Source organism: Schistocerca piceifrons, chromosome 1, assembly GCF_021461385.2.
Source record: "Schistocerca piceifrons isolate TAMUIC-IGC-003096 chromosome 1, iqSchPice1.1, whole genome shotgun sequence".
Lineage (NCBI taxonomy): Eukaryota > Metazoa > Arthropoda > Insecta > Orthoptera > Acrididae > Schistocerca > Schistocerca piceifrons.
The window spans coordinates 224356182-224374807 of record NC_060138.1 but is presented as its reverse complement, the minus strand read 5'-3'; the positions used below and the strand labels follow the sequence as shown (position 1 = coordinate 224374807).

General features: G+C 39.9%; 1 protein-coding gene across 2 annotated transcripts in view; it reads right to left on the bottom strand.

The window, feature by feature from the left end:
- LOC124783652 (rab5 GDP/GTP exchange factor) overlaps positions 1-18082 on the bottom strand; it is an 82788-nt gene extending 64706 nt beyond the window's left edge. For both annotated transcript variants that reach the window (XM_047254039.1, XM_047254038.1), the window contains exons 1-6: positions 17992-18082; positions 17293-17459; positions 9235-9356; positions 6582-6842; positions 6332-6461; positions 2433-2530 (exon numbers count right to left, since the gene is read on the bottom strand). In XM_047254039.1, coding sequence (XP_047109995.1) covers positions 2433-2530; positions 6332-6461; positions 6582-6842; positions 9235-9356; positions 17293-17456 — 775 coding nt within the window. In that variant the 5' untranslated portion in view covers positions 17457-17459; positions 17992-18082. The remainder of the gene's footprint in view (positions 1-2432; positions 2531-6331; positions 6462-6581; positions 6843-9234; positions 9357-17292; positions 17460-17991) is intronic.
- Positions 18083-18626: the final 544 nt, after the last annotated feature.

Genomic DNA, 18626 nt, shown 5'->3' with positions numbered 1-18626 from the left:
TAATGCATTAAACACATTAAAGACACAATACAAGACAAGGAAAGCTGATTGGAAACACCTAAGGAGTATATTCGACTGTCTGGACACAGTGGAAATAGATGACCATGGGGACACAAAAGCTGAAGACCTTATCACTGTAATACAAGAGACCATTAAAAGTGCAATATTAGCCATAAAACAAATGAGTCAGAGTTCACAGTTACCACAGAACAATGGTGTCCAAAGACTGAGAATACTAATCATTACCAGAAAGGCCGAACTGTGGAAGAAAGAGCTCACATATTGGGCAAATACATAGACCTTAAGCAGCTATTTAAAGACCACCTGCTGCAGGCAAAAATGGAGAGCTGTAAATGATTCTTGGTACCGAATGTATATCTTGACCCATTTGGAACACCACATGAAATTGTCTGTAAACAGGTAAAATCACAGACAAAGTCATCAACTTTAAAGTGAGCAGATGGCAGCATGACAAATTGGTGGCAATATGCAAAATTACTGATGCAGATGCACTTTCCAGATGACACTGCAGAGGAAGATAGAGAACTGTGTAATACAACAAAGGAAGCATATGGTGAAATGGGATAGATTTTCCATTTTCAGTATAGGGTGTCAGGAAAAACACCCAGGAACTGAAAAGGAATAAATCACTCACCCTGATGGAAACCCTGCTGAAGTTTTACATGCTCCTCATATGCACCTAAGATTATGTTAGTGTTAACTCTATAACATTGTGTTTACTGTGGGGAAGAATATCAAATACTGGGAAGAAAACCAAATGTGATTATCTTGCAAAGGGTGAAGAGTAATGTCCCCTAGCTCCAAAGTTCTAGATCAACTTGCTTTCTCAATACCTTAGAGAAACTGCTGAAGAAAATGCTGTGCAGTGCAGTACAGGCGAAAAGACTTCATGGAATCAACTCCACACAACATAAGTTCACAAGTGTGAAGTCAACAGGAGGCGCTGTGAATGCTCTGCATAAATACGTTATAATCATAATGGTAGATATCATAAGGGCATTCGATCACTTGGAAAGCATTCATTGACTGCCTGTGGGTCTCTGACTGTCCATGACTGGTATACAATCATTCTAATAAATACTGCTTAAATACAGAAACAACTCTGTGGTGCCCAGGAGAGACACTTACAAAAGAAATTTCAAATGACTGCTCACTGGGATCCATAAGTCTTCTGGGATCTGAACACTAACAAGTAACAAAACAACTGAAAGAAGACAATGCAGTTGTAGGAGTAGTGGCTTAAGTCAATGACATAATAGTTACCAAGGGAAGTTCCAGAAGTAACATGGAAGAAGGATGTAACACAGCTCTTCCAGAATTATTTCATACGTGCCAAGGAGTTAAAATTATCTTTCGCACCCAAAAAGACCAAGTACATGTTACAAAAAAAGAGGAGCTTTGAAATGGCTTATCCAGCTAGTTACAGGGGGACCTACAGTTTAACATGGATTCCAAAGCAAGGTGCAACTTGCCACTTTCTACTTCAACAAACACTGCCAGAAATGAAAGACATGATAAGTGACAGATAAATATCATTGGATTGACTAAACATAGCACCCAAGACTTTTGTATTTGTAGTATGGCACTTTTGACTGTGACTCAGAGTGCTTGATTAATAGATCCCAATAGAGAAACACGAAGCTCGTCAACGAATCTGACATAGCCCGAGAGAACAGTTTCAAGCAGGATGTGACCTCCCACCACCAAATAATATACTTCAGTGTATCTTTACTCAAGCTTAGAAATCAGTTTCAACATTATAACCACGTTTCACAAAAAAATATGATGCGATTCTAAGTTTATGTAACACTATGTATCCAGTATGCGCATCTTCCACTGCAAGCTCTTTGAATTAAGTGTGATTGCCAAGCTGCAACACAATGCCAAGATGTGAAATAAGTTTTTAAGTTTTCATATAGAAAGTAAAGCTTTGCCCAGAAATAAATGAATGTAAATTTGGATTCTTTAGATAGAAATATTTTTAGAGACACAATGGATGATATAAAGTCCATCAATATTTGAGTCCTTCCCCTCTGCCACTTCTAAACTGCCATGCCTGACAAGATTTTGCATGCACATACAAAACAGGCAATACAATGAACATTTGGGACATAAGAAATAATTGTGATTAACTTACAGCTAACCACAAGCACCCATCTCACTGAACAGCAAATAACATCGTTATTTTAATCAAGCATAAAATTTATATCATGAATTAGTTGCTCACATACTACAAAATTCTCCAGTTACGTCGGTGCACATTATTCAATAGATTTCCTGAAGCACTGCGCACTTCATATATAATGATTCCATATTCAGATGCAAGTCTATCAGTTTACAGTATTCTAAAGAACTTATACACAACCTGTAATTGAAACTTTTGAAACATAATTAACGAAAACTATCTTTACCTGTGATAGCAGTGTACACAAGATCACGAACTTCTAAATTTGTTTCATCAATTCTGCAGTCCAAATGTTTAGCACTAACCCAACTCAGTTGCCGTATCCTACAAACAAATAAATGCTACTTATTACAAAAATCACTTCTAACCATACAAATACTGACACAGCAATAATACCCATGACTTTAACATAAAACCAGTAATAGCTTCTCTTCAGTGTCTGATGGTGGGTGCAAACAATAACACATCTTCAGTTCAATGGAAACCAATATGGAAAAAAGAAAACAGTAGCTGAAGGTACATATGTGAGAGCACTAAACTGGTTTGTATGCCCACAGTAAAATGACTGAACATAACGTTCACTGTGATATTATGTTTGACAGCAGTACTACGGTTGAATAAACTCGTCTACATTTCAAATTAATCATTATTGACTGAGTTACTCCTGGGAACAAATTATGAAGTACGAAACATTTACAACACCTCATAAGTAGAAAAACATGGTTTTTTTTTTAATCTAAATCTTTTTAAGCACCAGACTTTTATAAAATACATCCTCTAAACCAAAAAAGAACTCAAGAACAGTTCTTGTTATATAGTCCAAGGGAGGTAAAAAATGTTTTGCTATATAAGAAGGTCACACATCCAGACAATTTTGACAACACTTATTGGTTCCAATCACACTAGACATTTCACCGAGTTACAGAGGAACATCCTTTACAACAAGATTAGGTTAATCTTTTATTTTCCCTGTGTTCATTTGATGAGGTAGTGTACATATGAAATCTCCATTTCAAATAAAATTTTGATTGGTAATGCACATTCCACGTCAACATGCAAAACACAAAAGACAAAGATAATAGGAGCAAGAGGCTTGAGGCGACGCCTAGAAAATTAGATGAAAGACAATAGAACAGTTAGTGAAAGAATGGAAAATCCAGTATGGAATAATGACAGTATTATGAATAGGGTAGTTGCTGCTCACCATACAATGGAGATGCTGAGTCACAGATAAGAACAATAAAAAGACTGTAACAAAATAAGCTTTTGGTCAACAAGGCCTTTGTCAAAAATAAACAGACACATGCACACACTCATGCAAGTGCAGCTGACACAAACACAACAAAAGTCTGTGGCAGCTGAAGCCACACTACGAGTAGCAGTGGCAGTGCCTGATGGGAGAAGCAACTGAGTAGGGGTAAGGAGGAGGCAGGGGCTGGAAGAACGAAGGATAGCAGGGTAGGAGCTGGGGGATGAAGTACTGCCATGAAGCGTGTAGGGATGAGGTGGAGAGAGAGTAGGGCAGCTATATGCCTCTGAACATTTCAAACCTACTAACCACCAGCAATGCCTCCACTTCGACAGCTGCCACCCGTTTCATGCCAAGAAGTCCCTTCCATACAGCCTAGCCACCCAAGGTCGTCCCATCTGCAGTGATGAGCGGTCCCTCTCAGAATATACTGAGGGTCTAACTGAGGCCTTTACAGATGGTAATTATCCTCCCAATCTTGTACAAAAACAAATCTCCTGTGCCTTATCTTCCCAGTCTCACCATCCAGCCACAGAGGAGCATTCCCCTTGTAACGCAGTACCACCCAGGACTGGAGCAACTGAATTAAATTCTCCACCAGGGTTTCGACTACCTTTCATCATGCCCTGAAATGAGAAATGTCCTCCCCCAATATCCTTCCCACACTGGTATTCTGCCATCTGCCGAACCTACACAATATACTCGCCCATCCCTAAACAACCTCTGCTCCCAACCCCTTACCACTTGGCTCACACCCCTGTAATAGACCTATCCAAGACCTGTCCCATACATTCTCCCACCACAACCTACTCCAGTCCGGTCACAAACATTACATATCCCATAAAGGCAGAGCTGCCCGAGAAACCAGCCATCTGATCTACAAGTTAAGCTGCTGCATTCTTCATGGGTATGACAACCAACAAGCTGGCTGTGCACACGAATGGCCACCGACAAACGATCATCAAGAAACAACTGGACCACCCTGTTGCTGAGCACGCCCCCCAACAGAACATTCTTCATTTCAGTGACTGCTTCACAGCCTGTGCCATATGGATCCTTCCTACCCACACCAGTTTTTCTGAATTGTGCAAGTTGGAACTCTCCCTGCAATATATCCTACATTCCCGTAACCCTCCTGGCCTCAACCTTCATTAGTCACTGTCCTCACCGATCAGCTCCTTCTCTGTTCCCATTCCAACACTACACAGCCCTCTATTCCACCAACACACATTTTACTTCTCTCCTTTTCTACTACCACACTTCTCTCACACTCTCTGTCTAACCTCCTGACTGCACCTAGCTGCCTTACCCTCTCTCCATCTCATCCCTGCACACTTCCCAGCAGCACTTCACCGTCCCCCACCCCGACCCTTTTACCTCTCCCCCTCCCTGCCCCACACTCCTCCTTACCCCCATCCAGTTGCCTCTCCCATCATGCACTGCTGCTGCTCAGTGTGGCTTCAGAAAAGCTTTTTTGTGACAGTCTTTTTGTTGTGCCTATCTGCAATTCATCGCCTCCACTATACAGTGAGTACCAACTATACATTTCATAATATTGTTACATTCCATCCTGGATTTTCCATTGTTTGGTTTCTAAAAGTTAGGACAGCATGAGAACGTTTATGTATGTATACTGGCTGTACTAATCATTTCTTCTCGCGGCAGTAAATACTGGCCAGCGAATTTCTGTCTAAAATGTTATTGTACTTTGTTGGAGAGAATTTTTCTTTTGTTTCACTACTTCATGAAAATAATGGGACAGCCAGAATTGAAAGACAAATCGCGTAAGGGTATTCCATATCATCAAAACTACTCTCAGAAGCTCTAGAGAAAGTGTACAGATAACTTGGAGCATACCTGAAATACCTTCATTTTCCTGAAGGCAATAATTTTAGAACACAGACCTTTGAGATTTTCACTCTGCAGTGGAGTGTGCACTGATATGAAACTTCCTGGCAGATTAAAACTGTGTGCCAGACCGAGACTCGAACTCGGGAGCTCTGCCTTTCGCGGGGAAAGGTCCTGAGTTCGAGTCTCAGTCCGGCACATAGTTTTAATCTGCCAGGAAGTTTCACACAGACCTTTACTTATAATCAAAAAACTTATTAAAAATGTTATTAAAGTAGGCCAGAGAAATTGATCATAGAATTGGCTAACCATAGCTTATGACTACTCCTCCATGACACCACTGAAAGCATTGCATTGTCTTTTCTAAATACTTAAATGTGGAACAGCTTATGATGCAGTGTCGTTGTCAACTACTGAACTTCCTACATATGCAGACAATCAGAGTTCTTCAGAAGCTCCATGACAACAATAGTGTCTGTCAAAGCCTATGTTTTTTGCTTAAATTGTGAATACAAGTAATTGATTGTATAGCAATGGTCAAGGCAAAACCTGGCAGCTACTTTAGTGGAAGACAGAAACATGCTATTTCCCTTGGCCTGCTTTGTGCTGTTCTTCATTCCAGCAGGTCTTTCCCTGGCACATATTTTAGAAACGTGGTTTTCACTGAGGTAGTTTTCCTTACATCATTCGTGCTGTGTTAAAATATGGGATCTATTTAATGGCATGGATTTCCTAAACTTGTCTTTGTGCACTGCCTCATAGTTCAACACACTCAGAAGATCTAAGGCAATGCCAGACACATACAGCCTTTATGATAGAGCCATCAGTATGTGGAACTGTATTCATTTTGAGTGGGTAGTAGTAGTATGTACACAACAGAGTTTCTGATGATCCAAAAGATGCATTATAAAGCTCAGTGTTTCCTACATGGAGGAAAACATACATTATACAGACAAATTTGTGATGTTCATGGGTTAACTTTCACAACAAGTTAATAGAACAGGCAATAAATCATAAAAGCTGAATACCTGTTTTGGATTGCTAAATCCTTTTCTTCATCAGTTGTCCAAGGAGGACAAAACAGTAGTCTATACACAGCAACCATAAGATATTTCTCAAAATAATCCAAAAGCATTTCCTTGTCCTCCTGTGTGAGACCTAGAAAGAAATATAGGACAATGTTATATACAAGAAGTTATTTATGATAATAACAGTAGTTAGGTACCAGCATTGATTTTACACAGCCTACTTCAATAAGCTGAATGAATGGCCTCTCACCAATGTAACTGGCACTTGCATCCATACGTTTTGCAAAATTCTGGTAAAAGTTCTGCACAACCTCTGACACATCTGCATCACTAGCTGTGATTTGTTCTGCACTTTTAGAAACCGCCTTTATTACTGAATGCACATATTTGTGAACATCCTGATCAGCCCTCTGTCCAACAGCCTCAAACAAAGCTTGATGCTCTTGCTGCAGTTTTTCAAGTTCTGGAGTTCTGACATGCGTTTCATGGAGCAGTTCAGTTCTTCCAGCATCTAAAAATAAAGATGTCAAAATGCACTACTGATTCCTTCCAAATATGGTTTTTAATGAAAGCTATAGCTAATATCTTCATTGCGCAACTGCACTCACATTTTTGTACTATGAACACAAAGTACAGATAGTGGAAGTATAGGCTCTGTAACTTATAAAGGTTTTTTTTTATTAATATCAACTTAAAAACATGAGCATATCAGATAAAAAGTCAACCAGAATATGAGTCAGTGTTGCAACCTTTAGCAGTCTCTTCCTTGGTATTTCATCTAGAACTGCTGAAATTGTAAATTCAAGCCACAGTATAGAACGGACAATACATACAAAAACCACAGAATACAAAAATCTCAAACTGAGAGAACAAAAAGTTCCTTTTCCTCTTAATCAGAGGAAAGAAGAAGGAAAGATACCATAGTCATACACACCAGCTCTAATGAACTTCTACACAGCATTTAACGTGGACATGACAACCACCCAACTGACCATCGTAATGAACGGGCACCACCAAATTGTGCCCAATAGCATGGTTTACCACCCAGCACCAGTACGCACAGCACCAGTACGCACTGTTGAGTGCAACATACTAGATTTCAATGGCTGCTTCAAACTCATGTCATCTGGATCCTTCCACAAAATACCAACTTCTCTAAATTATACAGATGGAAATTGTCCTTGTAACACATCCTCCTATACCATATTCCTCCTGGCCTTAATCACCACTAGCCCCTACCACACACACACTTCCACCCCTGTCCCTAACTTCATTCATCCTGCACTCACACTCACTTCTCCATAGTCTCCTCTTCCTCAGTTATATCACCCCCTCCCAGTCCTCTCCTCCATGTCATTGTGCAATGCACACAGCTTCCAATACCAGCACAGAGAATGAGCTCACTAGTTGCACAAAGGTATCCCATGCCCCTGGTGCTTTTCCCTCCCAACCATCAGACACCCTTTCTCAAGCCTCTGTCTCCCCGTCTTCTTCTTCTCATTGCCCACTACATATGACAGCTAGTCACCCCCTTCTGGCTGCTAAGATGGAACAATGCAGTTAGCCAGTACAAAGTTGTCATGCAGGTGTGTGTGTGTGTGTGTGTGTGTGTGTGTGTGTGTGTGTGTGTGTGTGTGTGTGTGTGTGTGTGTTTGTTGGGGGAGGGGGGGGGGAGTGAAGAATGTGCCACATGTGCACGTATTCTGTTAGTCCTGAAGCATGACCTGTCCAAAAGCCAGCAATGTTCTGTCTTATTTATTTGCCTGTCAACAAATCAACGCCTCAGCTATATGGCAAGTTGTTATTCTTACCCCTTCCATTATTTATATTCCACCGGAGAATTTCCATTATCATATTAATCAAATACTCATCTTAAATTTTGTCAAACACAATCCTCCCCCAGCTTTACACACAACCATTCATTCCATTGCCATATTAATCAAATATTTGTCTTGAATTTTGCCATGCACGATTCTTCCCCAACTTTACATACAGCCACCACAATAAATTCCTTACTTCAAACCTGAATTCAACATCCTTCCTCAAATCCATTTTCAATAACTCAAATATCACAGGTACAGAACGAATTGCTTTCCATGACTTAGTAATTCTGAGAGAGCCTTCCTGCCACGCATCAATCATCTTCTAGTGAGTGATTGCCTGCCCAAAGTTTTTGTTTGTTGTTTCTTTTATTATGAAATTTCTACTATATTTTCATCTCCCTTAAATACAAAACTGTGACATGCTGCACACTCAAATCAAGCAATGCTTGGCACCTGGAACAAATGCAGTGGTAGAATTGTAAAAAGGAATCTAGAAAAATAAGGACACTAACAAGATGATAAAATGCCAGTCTTCTATCCATGAAACTCAATTGTTCGTAAGCTGTTTATTAAAATGACCCAACATCTAGAGTACTTCCTTGGCTTTTAGGAATTCCCCCAATTCTCTATAGATTTAAGAGATAATCTTTTGACCTCTATCATTCCTTAATAAACATAAAAATATTTGTAGAATTCAGAAGTTTTATCACAATTACTGTTTCACTGTAGACTACCCTCCTCCTCATTACAGATGGGCCTCTCTCATTCTGAGGTGTGACTGACATGTTCTTACTTTTAACTTTTGCTAACATACCACTTTCTCACTGAGAAAACACCTTTTAGTTCCAAAAAGCAGGTAGTGAGTCCTTCTTACTTCTGTGTGTGTCTGTAGTATTACATATTACGGCTCCTGAAGGTAAGTATCAGCCAGAAATTCTCTCTCATGCGTTATTAATTTTCTCGGTTAAATTTTCGTATCATACAAATTCCAGAATTATTACATTCAAAAATTGGAATTGTTTTGTGCTTGCTTAGCTTTAGTTTTTTCCACCTTTTTTCCGCCTGATAATATCATCTTACCTTTGGTTTTCTTGAAAAATTTTGGCAGCTTTGTTCTTTTTTCAGCTTGCTGACGCTTCTTAACTTCAAATTTTGTAAATCCAGCAACAGAAGTTCTTGACTGTCCTTCAGCACTGTGTCCTCTGCAAAAAGAAGATGAAATATTTCTGCAGACTTCTATTACTGGTTAATGCACCACTGATACTTCAGGTAATTAGAAACTGCATCACAGGAAATAAATGCATCATGAACAATGACAAAAAGTGAAATGAAGTGAGAGTCACTATGCCAAGTTAACTAGGTGCACTATAAATATTTACAGTCTTTGATGGGGGGGGGGGGGGGGAGATAACGTTATATTCTGAGAATTTTCTAAAATTTGGCTCACAGTCTCATAAAAAAAATTGCAAGCATGAGAAAGGAGCTATAATACATTATACAGTGTCAGCAGTTCTCTCTCTCTCTCTCTCTCTCTCTCTCTCTCTCTCTCTCTCTCTCACACACACACACACACACACACACACACACAGCAAGGAGGAGGGGCGGGAGAGGGAGAGAGAGCGGGGCAGAAGGGGGAGAGGGGGAGAGGGGAGAGAGGGGGGGAGGGGAGAGGGGGAGAAGGGGGAGGGGGAGGGGGAGAGGGGAAGAGAGGAGAGGGAGGGAGGGGGAGATGGGGAGGGAGGCGGAGATGGGGAGAGAGGGGGGGAGGGGAGAGGGGGAGAAGGGGGAGGGGGAGGGGGAGAGGGGAAGAGAGGAGAGGGAGGGAGAGGGAGATGGGGAGGGAGGGGGAGATGGGGAGAGAGGGGGGGGAGAGAGAGAGAGCAGCAAATTATTATAGTATATGGAGGAGCCATAATTTTGATGCATGTTTAATCCTCTTATCTAATATCAACTAAGATACTGAAACAAGCATTTTCTGTAATATGGGTCCATAGCTTCTATAATTTTTTTAAAAAAAATCTCATCTTTCTATCAGTTGTCAGTTTGTTTTATTTCACAACTGCAATTTTCGTATTATGCCAGTTTGAAATATCACAAAACATAATACAATGTAATGAAAACAATGTTAAGTGGGCTTACCACAGTACATACAAGTAATTTTGTGGTTTGTTGACATTCACATAACCATCTCTCCCCCCCCCCCCCCCCCCCCCCCCCCCCCCCCACACACACACAAGCTGCATTATGACTACTAGGTCTGCCATCTTATTACTTTATGCAGTCTGTAGTGCTCCACACAGACAGCTAGCAAACCACGGCCACCACCGCACAGCAGAATAAAGCTACACAGTTGAGACGCAGGCACTGTTGCCCATGCAGCATCACGTGAAGGTGAAAAGAAAAATTACTTGAGTTTGGAAGCAAGATATTATAAATTTATGGTATATTTTAGGAAGAGAACAAAAAGAAAACAGGAAAGAGTGGACATCTCTGTCCCTTCATCAACAACACCTACGGAGGGGGACTTTGTATTGAAATTAAAGCCCAGTATCCCTATGTGGTGCTACCCATGTTAGTATTATCTGCATGATCATCACTCTGTTGTTTGTTAGCACGCTCATATACTAACAAAATTTTGACATAGAGGTTTACGTTAAGGCAGAGATTACAATGTAATGTGTACCTTACTATAGTGCCAATGATATACATAAAACTAATGTACGAATCAAAACTGAAAATTTGTATATGATGAAAACAGATAGACATTTCCCTATCAGATTCAGGGAACACACAAACATAAGCAAGAACTGCAAATCTTCATTTAGTGCTCACCTACAAAACTACAATCATAATACTGGCCCAGCAACATGGAGAAATCTTTAAGGGTGCAAAGGGCGTTCAAAAAGTTTTGCACTGTCGTCTCTAATTTTTTATTTTTTGCAGGAGGAGAATGAAATTTTTCGTGAACATACTTGGAACATTTAGCTATAAGTTGGTATATAAAAGTATTTTCTTTTATTTACAGGTGAGACATAATGGACTATGAAGTAGATGCTACGTTGTGACGATGGAGGGTATGGAGTTCCTCTTCAAGACTGGCAATGACTCTGCCACATCAATTCAAAGGAAGCTGCTCCGTGTTTAAGGGGAGGCACAGCGGATCACAGCAGTATCCAGAGGTGGTTGCAGAGGTTCAACCCTTTCGCTACGGTGAACTTCTGTAGAAGTCGAGAGCGTGCTGTTCAGTCGGTGTACTGCTGCAGCAGTTGGGTATGGCCTGTGCCGCCCAGCCAGGACTGCTGTAGCAGTTCTGCCTCACGTCATATTTCTCCGCTTCACTACGCTCCACTTGTGTGGAAGTCTGACCCACGCACCATTATTCATACACCAATATTTTCTAAACTGCTACCTAGAGACCGATTTCAACATATCTTGCACTTTTTTACATTTCGCCAATAACGAACAGCCTCATGACAATGACTATTTGTACGAGCTATCAGAAACATGTGCGATTTGTATAAATATTTTCCCGAAGAAATATATAGTATAAAGTCCAATAATTGTGATAACACTATAAGTGTGAAAGCAGGACAGAGTAGCGCTGCAGGCAGTGTGAAAAATGTGCCATACAGAGGGCACGACCAGGTGGGACTGGCGCTCATCCACAGTGCACAATGCAACAATTACAGTACTGACGTGAAAGGGTTAAAGAAGGTGATTTCTCTCTACTGGACAATCCACAATGCGGTAGACCATTGACTGCAGTGAGAGATGTGAATAAGGAGACCACTGATCAAATCATCCAAAACGACAGATGTGTGACGACACGACAGCTTACTGAAATGAGTCGATTGTCATTGGGTAGTGTGGTATCACAGGTACAGTCACTAGCGTACAGAAAAGTCTACACACGTTAGGTGCCCAGATTACTTTCAAGCGAAATGGAAATGATGAGGAACAATGGGTGCGAGAGTCTCATGAAGGCCTTTACTGAAGAGTGAAAACAGTGTTTTGACGGTGTCATTACCCAGGATGAAACATAGTTGTTTTTCCCCTAACTAACAGCAAAACCCGACCCATGGAGTGGCGTCATCCGGGTTCCCCTAGGAAGAAGAAACCAAGACTTTCAAGAACAGCAGGCCAAAAGGTGATAGCCTCCTCTTCCTGGGATCAGCGTGGTGTCATTTTCATTGACTTTTGGGATCCTGGCTCCACAATGAACTGGGACCGTTATTGTTTGTCATTGGACATTCTGTGATGTGCGATCAAGACCCACAGACCACAGCTTCAGGGTCGGCTCATCAGACTACACCATGATAATGCCAAACCCCATACAGCCCTTATGATGCAGGAGAAAATCAGGAAAATGGGTTGGAAAATTTTTCCTCGTCCTCCCTACAGTCCAGACTTGGCTCTGTCTGATTTTTACCTCTTTGGTCATCTGAAGGCGCACCTGTGCGGTAAAACATTTGACTGTGAGAAAGACCTTATTTCCTGTGTCAAACAATGGTGTAAAAGTCAATCCCCAGAATTTCAACAAAGTGCATTTACTTCATGGAAAGAACGTTGGACCAGATGGGTCACAGCTGATGGGGTCACAGCTGATGGAGGCTACACTGAGTAGGCTCTATGTATAGCTAAATGTTCCAAGTATGTTCACAAAAAATTTCATTTTACTCCTGCAAAAAATAAAAAAATTAGTGACGACTGTGTAAAACGTCTTTAATGCCCTTTGCACTAGATAGGTTAGAGGAAGACAGATTAATGGACACTCTGGAATAAACTGAAATTTGTAGCACCTTCAAGGGACAACCACAATACATAATCAAGTAACAGAACTAGAATTAAATATTTTTTGTTGAGTGTTTTAGACATTTACTCTATTGTATTCAAGTGCACACTTTTAGATGTGTCACCTGTCATGATATATATAATCCACTCAAGATTGCAGCACATGAAAGGGATTATTGACCAGTATCACTGATCAACTGTTTTTCGATGAGCATATTACATTATTATCTCTGTCTAACATAAACATGGCATAACGCCAAAATTGCAATCATAAAATAACTGAAACAACTAACAACTGAAAGCGAGAAGACATCATTTGAAAAAAATTTTTTTAATTGAACAGTATACTTATTACCAGCATTCAAAAGCTCTTGAAAGGACGAGTATAGTGACATAAAGCTTGTTATGTTGGCACTCATGACTTTTCACGAAAAATCCAACAAATCTGCTAAAACTGACAGGCAACTTGGAAGGAATATACTAATGCAGTGTAAACACTGTCAAGTGGGACTCTCTTGAGAAACTTTGTCATGCATGAAGCCTTGTGGTAGTTTACTTATTTATTCAAAAGCTGTTCACTTAAACACGAGTATGTATGTACATTTGGAACAGCTTTCCTAACCCCCTTATGATCTGTTAGAAGTTAGCATGTAGTTCAATCTACAAATATCTTAGCTGACTCTACCTCTATGTCGCGTAAAGTGAGGGTCAAGAGGAAATATATTTTAGCTTATTAGTGCAGGCCTATTTTCTTTCTGCGTATAATGATGGAGCTTAGCATGAGACTCACTTGGCAGTATTTGGACTGCAAAAGCTGATTCCAGCCACATTAGGCTAAGGTGCACTTATGGTGTCAGCAGGTGCTGTGTTGCATGCTGATGTTGGCAGTTCATTGGTGTTTGTCATAGCCAAATGGGCGATGGTATATGCAGCCAATGAAAATCACTGAATCTAAAGATTTCATTTGACAGCAGATACGAATTGATAACTTTTGTTCTTGATATGGAGAGTGCCAAATATTTTTCACTGATCTTGTTATTATGAATTTTAAAGTTGGATACAGATTTTTGTATTTATTTGGTGAATGGAAAAATTAGTTATCTCAGGGACTGACAATTTGCTTGAGTGTTGGCGAAGACAAGAAATGAATACAAAAATAGGCAAATTAAATGACATAATTTCAGAGACTTTACTGGTCTCTTACAGATATGATTTTGTGTTTACCAACTGAAACAGTGAGTGAAAATTTGTACCAAGACCAGGAAACTAACCCAGGTCTCCTGCTTACTAGACAGGTGCATTAGCCACTAAGCCACCTTGACACAGTGACTTACACAACTGCATGGATTACCCTGCCATGCATCCCTCCTTGATCCAGATTCTCATTGGTACCCCAAACTACTTTAAATTCCCCCTTAGAGATGAACAGAAAGTAGACTAGGGCAGCAGTGAGAATTGAGATTCAGGAAGGAGCCATGCCAGGATAATCTGTGCCTTTTTGTGATGCACTGTGCCAAGGGGAGCTTAGTGGCTAACACACCTGCCTAGTAAGCAGGACACACAGGCTCAATTCCCCACCTTGGTACAGATTTTCACTTTTACTTCAAACTACATACATAAAACAAAAATAGGATCCAATAACAGACTGATGTGTAGTGTAGTCTGACACATACATCAGTCATTGCAATTACCTACTTGTAAGTCTTACTTCCAGTTTCGGCAAAAACTGTGACAACATGATTAAATTGTAACCTAACAGAACAAAATACACAGTAATTTTATGTATGAACCATAGAAAATTATGAACATACATTCTCATTCCCTATCGACAAACAACTCCATTCATTGTACTCAGTTCCCAACACTCATCACATTAATCATTACCAGTATTGGCATGCAACATAACATCCACTGACATGGTAAGTGCAATTTCGTCCCCTTACATTTCTGTTTCATCCCATTTCTTGTATACTTTTGTGTGAGTTTCACTTTCAACATTAACAAGCATTATACCAAAGCTTCTGAATCCCACTAAAAAAGTAGCATCACTTGCCAAAAACTGCATTTCAATACCTTGAACTATTCATGATATAAAGAATGTTGCCTCTGAATAACAGTGGCTTTTACTGATGATGTAATGAAGATGGGGTTCACCAGCAATTAGACACATGAGCAGAGGTGATTGGCTTATCTGGTATGAAATATAATGTAAGGAAGACAGAGATCGTAATTGGGACCTTGAAGAGGGAGACTATTCCAAGATTCGTGCTGGCAGAGGAACAGCAGAAAAGTTGACAGCTTAACAAATCTTGAAATTGTGATGGAAACAAAAGGGAGAAATGATGAAGTCAAAGGGAGAGGGAAGCAAACAGTAAAATTTCTGAGAAATGTCGGTATTTTGTTGTGGAACAGAGGCTCGCACAGAAGATCAAGGGAATAATACATCAAACCTACTATGTGCCTGTCCTGACCTATGCTTCTAAAACCTGGCAATTTCAAAAAAAGAATTTAAGCAAAATGCAAGCATATGAAATGAAATATTGCAGAAGCAGAGTAGGAGTACCAAGGATGTACAGGATGAGAAATGAAGAGGTCAGGGAGATGGTAAAGTGAGTACCGTTACAGGAGCAGACAGAATAAAAAGAGAAACCCGGAACAGAGTTACGGCAGAATGGTAGTGAGAGGATAGAGGAAAAATGGAAAGGCTTATTAGCAAAAAAATACTGAGAGATGTGGCTGGAAACATGACAATGATTAAATCAAGACAGCACAGACAATGAGCAAAAAAGATCAGCGAATACCATAACAATAAAATGCCTCTTACAGGTGGAGATCATGATATGAGACTGTAGAGAGGCATCTAACAACTGCTACTGAAATAGGGACAACTAGACTATGACACACTCTCTCTCTCTCTCTCTCTCTCTCTCTCTCTCTCTCTCTCTCTCTCTCTCTCTCTCTCTCACACACACACACACACAAACACACACACACACAAAAGAAACACTAAACTTCCATTTTTCAGGCACTGTTTGCTATGGGGCTGACAGAAAATAAAAAAGGTTGATGTGTAACTGTACCATAGCATCTTAGCTGTGTTCTTTCTTCACAATCCTTCTAAATATTACCCTCAACAATGTCTCTTCCTTCCACATGAATGCCACCAACTCTATCTTAGAAAGCACCAAAAATCATGTCATTCACAGTCAGCACTGCTAACATTTCTTGTAACATTTTGTCCTTGACTAAAATCAGTGTTTTGTTCAAAAGAAAGAAATAACATAGAATAAAAACTGTCAACTTTGACTAAAAACTGTCAACTTTGATCAATGACAACATCAACAAAGGATCTATTTCACCATTCACTGTGGCAACTATGACTTCACACAAACTACTAGGACATCCTTTGGAATATAGGAGTTTGGAGTAGGTATATTCTTGTCATTAAAGGTTTCAGATATAGGCTAGTAAAATTTTGCAGATATTAGACAACAGTGGGAAAATGGATTGTCATGGCAAATTTGTTGGCTTCACCAACCCACAACGCAGTTATCACCTTCCAAAATCATCTACAGCTTGAGTTATGCAAGAGATTGGTACATCACAACAACTTTCATTTTTAAGTAGTGCTGATTTTGATGTCATTGTTCTAATCAGAACAACAACAACACCAGTACCACAACCTTCACTGCACTTGTTCAAGATTTACTTCACACCAATTTCTTTTACTCAATCAGATTTTCCATTAAGAAACTTCAACTGATTAAAAATGTGAGAGACATTGGGACTCCAACCAAGACCTCTGTTTTACTGAAAATAGAGGGGTACTGCCAAAATTCGAGATGCAGATGTAATTCATGAGTTGTGTCTGTACAGAGTAGTAACAATATTGCAAAACACAGTGCTGTGTTGCCTTCAATAAGTCTACTGTGATTTGGTTATTTTTTCGAAATAATTATTCAAAGACATTGCAATTTTCTATTAATGGTTTCAGTTATCACAGAAATCACTTTCAGATCTTGCAGAACTTCAGCTTTGACATCTCATGCATTTGGACACACACAATTTGTTACTATAGGCCTACTGCCAGGAAATTAATATAGTATGTCCATTTCAAGTTCAAAGGCTGAAATATATTCGTGCTGTCCTGCCGTTTTGGAATTATGGAAAAGATTTTGACTTTGGCTTGTAATTAGTAAGACATAACCAATGCTCTTATGACACTTACCAACGTCAAAAACACTTCCAATACACCGTCAATACACAAAAGTGCTGTCCCCCATAACAGACAGAATACTTTTCAACAAATTCACTCAGGCATTTACAATAAGTGAAAAATATATTTACCTTTCAACTGAAGATAAACTGCTGTGGCCAGTCTTCCTCCGTTGTTCTCTGTTGCACTGAGAACAATAACCCCCCCATTCTGGCGTACCATAAAATCCGCAACCATTTTTACACTTTAGGTCGTCTTCTCCAATTCTCAAACTGGGACCTTTCGTTGCGTACATAATCTACGGAAAGATTCACAATAGAAAACATAGTGACATATTCTGTAAGTAGTTAATCAACAAAATGTAAACCAAGTTCAACATCTATATGTGGCAAAAATTTAAAATCATCTTATCTGAAAGTCCAGTAAAAAAGCTTTGTAGCTGTAGCAGTTGACTAACGTTGCGCACAAAAGTGTCAATTCCATTAAAATCAAGGTGTTTTGTACATGAATGTATTACCCTACGGACGAGGGTAGCAAATGCAAGCTTATATGCTCATGCTCACCTAGCACTTTAGGAATCAATTTTTCACAATTGTTAATCATTCAGCAGCATTTACTGCGTGTTATGAAACCTGCGAAATTTTTTGTCGGTAAATAACGACTGAAAATTTTGTTTGTCCTTTAAAAAAATAGTATTTACGCGATACTTCAAGCTAATCAGGATCACAACATTCCTTTCTGTCGTAAACAAACATTCTGCAGCACACTTCATCAACAGGCATATTTACACGTGAATGTCAATTTGCCTCTTACTAACACATTTTACTTACGTCAGTGTGTTTACAATCGTTTTCTCGCCATTCTTCAGCCGTCAAACTGCTGTTTGTACCTTGCCAAAGATGTTGATTTACTTGCAAAAAGATTGACGGAAAGACTTGTGTCTAGCGTCTGACTTTTTCTTTCTTTTTTTTTTAAGGGTGAGCCCTTCCACGCCCACACTGACGTGGTGAGCATCACAATAGTTCAACTGTCTCTTTTGTGTTGTTAGTTTCAATCGAGAAAATCACGAGATGTGCGGCAATTATGTTGTCCGTGCATCTGGGACCACTAACATGGGCCATAAAAGTGGTCGAAAAACGAACGATCAGTGGCGGATTTAAAAATTTTGCGCCCCGACTCACACCATACTACATGACCCCCTCCCAAAAAAAAAAACATGTTTCAAATAATAAGTAGTACCCGATCACAATTGCCATTTCGGGCGGGAGCGCTGAGAGCTGTTTCCGTACTCCGTTTTTCATTGTTCTGAAGGACGCGTCAGCGGTCTAGTCGCGCTCAGTCAAAATGTTTGGTGTAGTATGGTTCCTGAACTGTACTTGGAGTACGGCAGCGGATAGAACAAACTTAAAACTACATTGTGTTAACACATTCTTCTGTCGTAAGACAACAGAAACAAACACAAGCA